Raw genomic sequence first — 876 nt, forward strand, 5'->3', positions numbered from 1 at the left:
GTCGAGAGGATGTACGTGCACAGTGCGAATAGGTGCAGCAGCGAGCACATCATCCAGACAAGTGGCAGTATGTAAAGGGAGACATTGATATTTCCCAGCGAGACCGCCATGACGCAGTGGCGCAAGGTGTCAAACATACTTCCCGAGTCTTGCTAGAGGTCGAACGGAGATCGGAAGTAGGTTGAGTGGACGAGTAGCTGTAACGTCGATGGCAATGGGCGAGTGGCTGCAGCGGCGATGACGATGGGAGAGTAGACAACGTGAGGCCCTTGCGCTTTGCAAGACGGGGAGTGGTGCGCGTGAAGAAAGTGAAAGCTGAGCCATGGGCGAGTGCGATGGTATTTAAGCACGCAGGTGGCTAGGATATCTGCCGGCGCCGAAAAAGGTGGAGACTTCTAGATCAGGTCATTCGATCATGCCTAGCCCTAAAGAGGGGCCTGGTTTTTGAGCCTGGACCGTCATTCTCGTGTTGAGTTTGCATTATCACCACTGTACGAGCAGGACTGTAACAGAATAGCATGCCTCAGATTTAGATACTAGGATGCTACAGTACATGACTCCAGCGTCCGTAGCCGCATATAGGCTTTCGTCTCTTCAGAATGCGAGTAATTGGACGCTCATTTAAGGTCTATCGACCTCAAGAACAGCCTTACCGAAGCTTCTGCCCTCGAACAGACTGACAAGACGCTGGGCGGCGTTGTCAATGCCCTTGGTGACGTCCACAGTGGCCTTGAAGATGCCACCGCCGAGCCATTCCTGGACCTTCTGCTGGTGCTCGACGGCGTAGCGCGGGCCCATGTTGGCGTCGTCTACGATGAAGCCGCGCATGGTCAGGCGTTTGGAAATGATCTGCATGAGGTTGCGGATCGGGTATTG

At 54.1% G+C, this 876-nt stretch overlaps 1 protein-coding gene across 1 annotated transcript; it reads right to left on the reverse strand.

Annotated features, from left to right (window-relative positions):
* Positions 1–621: 621 nt before the first annotated feature.
* On the reverse strand, positions 622–876 carry WHR41_09689 (uncharacterized protein; the record flags this gene model as incomplete). Its single annotated transcript, XM_069378290.1, has 1 exon — positions 622–876. A coding segment is annotated over one exon (255 nt), but the record flags the coding sequence as incomplete, so codon positions are not given.

Source organism: Cladosporium halotolerans, assembly GCF_011745625.1.
Source record: "Cladosporium halotolerans strain TM138-S3 chromosome Unknown Sca338, whole genome shotgun sequence".
NCBI classification, from domain to species: Eukaryota; Fungi; Ascomycota; class Dothideomycetes; order Cladosporiales; family Cladosporiaceae; genus Cladosporium; species Cladosporium halotolerans.